We start from the raw sequence: 2,551 nt of genomic DNA on the forward strand, positions 1-2,551 counted from the left end.
GAAAGCGAGAAAACTTGTGGGTTGAGATAAAAACAGTTTAATAATTGAAATAAAATAAAATACTACTGCTGATAGTAATAATAATAAGAGTAATATACAAAGCAAGTGATGCAGAATGCAATTGCTCACCACCCGCCGACTGATGCTCAGCCGGTCCCTGAGCAGCAGCGCCCCCAGCCAGCTTTCCCCCAGTTTATGTACCGAGCATGACGTCACATGGTATGGAATATCCCTTTGGCCAGTTTGGGTCAGCTGTCCTGGCTGTGCCCCCTCCCAGCTTCTTGTGCACCTCCAGCCTTCTCAGTTGGTAGAGCACGGGAAGCTGAAAAGTCCTTGACTAGTGTAAGCACCGCTTAGCAGCAACTAAAACATCGGTGTGTTATCAACATTGTTCTCATACTAACTCCAAAACACAGCACTGTACCAGCTACTAGGAAGAAAATTAAGTCTATCCCAGCTGAAACCAGGACAGCCAGTCAGTGCCAAGGTTCAATTTCTGCATGAGCTCAGGGAATTGTAATTCGAAAGCCATTTGTGCTGCTAGCCCCAAATTTTCCATGCTGTGCTTTAACATGCATCTCCCCTCATTTACCAAGCAAGTCCCTGTCAAGAGAGAGAGCTGCACTAAGAGATACCCTGCAGGAATTACATGTAAGAAGTAGGCACCTCTGAGCTCTTATGTTCTGGAATCTGCAAGGAAGAATGAGAAAGTGAAAACGAGGGATATGACATAGAAATGAAATGAGTTAAGCATATTGTTGTTCTAAACGTGCCTCATAGCCACAGTTGACAAGCAGTGGAGTGCCAACAGGTATTTTAATTGTGATTTTGAGGGAGCTACATGCCAAGAAGAGTTCAAAGTAATGGAAGCAGTTTGGCACAAAGCTGGAAATAAAACTGTGGGGATTAGCTTACCATCCAAGGGAGGACTTTCTTTATAGAGAAACTTCATGTATTTTAAAATGTAGTGAATGCAAAATTTTTGTGTAGTGAAAGAGAGAGATATCATACAGATCTTAGTCCTTTGGTATTTTGCTTACCTTTTGTACCATCTGACTTCCTTTTATTTTTCTCTGTAGAGCATTATGTTTTGATTCAGGACCAGACTAAGAATAATGTTGTTCTTTCCTTAGATCGTGATACCTTTCTTCAGCCTCTTGATCAAAGATATTTACTTCCTCAATGAGGGTTGTGCCAATCGTCTTCCAAATGGTCATGTCAATTTTGAAGTAAGTAGAGCACTGAGTGGGGTATTGATACAGGGTCAGCCCCTTTAACAGAAAACTGAAGCAGATCATGGTTCAGCTTCCACTGGATTCTGGGAGGGCACAATTAGTCTGGAGTTTGAGTGTATCTGTTACTTCACACAGGAGCTGGTAGGCAGTCAGGAAAAAGCAGTTTTATTGAAGATGGAATGTTTATAGAAACCCTTTCAATATTCACAATAGTGGGGAAAAAAGTCAGAACTTTTTTCCAGTGCTCAAATTCATCTAAACATTTCAACTCACAGGTTTATTATACGTAATGACAAAATCATTCAAATTAGTATTTTAGAGCTTCTTTTTGAATTCCACATGTAAAAGGTGAGTTCATCCTTTGTCAAGATATATATGCAGTATTTTCATACATGTAAGTCAGAGATTGTTTCTGAAGAAACGTGATAGAGCAGCAGTGAAAAGAGTTTTAAGTCCCTTGTCTTTCAGTAGTTCTTCTGCCTCCAGTTTCACACTTGTTATCTGACAGCCTAATCTTTGTTTTCTGGTGCTTTCAGCTTTCAAGAATCCTGAGTCACTCGCACAAAATTACAGCACATTGCACTTGTAATCATTGGCCTGAATTAGCCTGGTTTTAAAGCTAGACTATGTGATGATCTGGAATGTCCTTTTACTCAAGGAATCCACATGCACTTGAGGCATGTTAAACTTTAATTGAAAGAGTTTATCCATGAATGACATCAACACACTACAAGGGAAATGTTTATTTTTGGGATAAATTTCCAGCAAGAAAATTGAGCATTTCAGATTAACTAACTAAAATGGGACATCTGGATTTCAAAATGTCAGTTTTAAACATCTAGAGACTTTTGATGTGAAAATTGCTAAATATTTCACTGTGAAACAAACAGGCATGAGCATCATCAAAGTGAAAAGTTGGGCATAAGGAGTGTTACCAGCTCCTTGAAAAGAAACTGAGTGCAGATCATGATCTACTATTTATATTCATAAATAACAACAATTTTACCAGGGTGGAGGAGTGGGAAGTCATCCCAGTTCGAAACAGAAATGCGAAAGTTAGAAGCTGAATTGTTGAGTCAGATCACGTTCAATTCTAGCTTAAAAGCCAGGGAGAATCCAAGCCTTGGACTTGAAACCAAGATCTCTCGCTCTCATTTTAAAAAATGTTCAGGGTAAATAGTACTGTTCAATATATAGCACCTCTTCTCTTTTCTATTCTGACAGAAATTTTGGGAATTGGCAAAGCAAGTCAGTGAATTTATGACATGGAAGCAAGTGGAGTGTCCTTGTGAAAGGGATGGGAAGATTCTGCAGCA

At 39.4% G+C, this 2,551-nt stretch overlaps 1 protein-coding gene across 4 annotated transcripts in view; it reads left to right on the top strand.

The window, feature by feature from the left end:
• RASGEF1B (RasGEF domain family, member 1B) overlaps positions 1-2,551 on the top strand; it is a 24,864-nt gene that overhangs the window by 20,288 nt on the left and 2,025 nt on the right. For 3 of the 4 annotated variants that reach the window (XM_009320244.1, XM_009320242.1, XM_009320245.1), the window contains 2 exons: positions 1,134-1,229; positions 2,460-2,548. In XM_009320244.1, coding sequence (XP_009318519.1) covers positions 1,134-1,229; positions 2,460-2,548 — 185 coding nt within the window. Of the gene's footprint in view, positions 1-1,133; positions 1,230-2,459; position 2,551 lie in introns of all 4 variants that reach the window. The other variant, XM_009320243.1, reaches the window with a different exon arrangement.

The sequence above is a fragment of the Pygoscelis adeliae genome, unplaced genomic scaffold, assembly GCF_000699105.1.
Source record: "Pygoscelis adeliae isolate BGI_AS28 unplaced genomic scaffold, ASM69910v1 Scaffold583, whole genome shotgun sequence".
NCBI lineage: Eukaryota > Metazoa > Chordata > Aves > Sphenisciformes > Spheniscidae > Pygoscelis > Pygoscelis adeliae.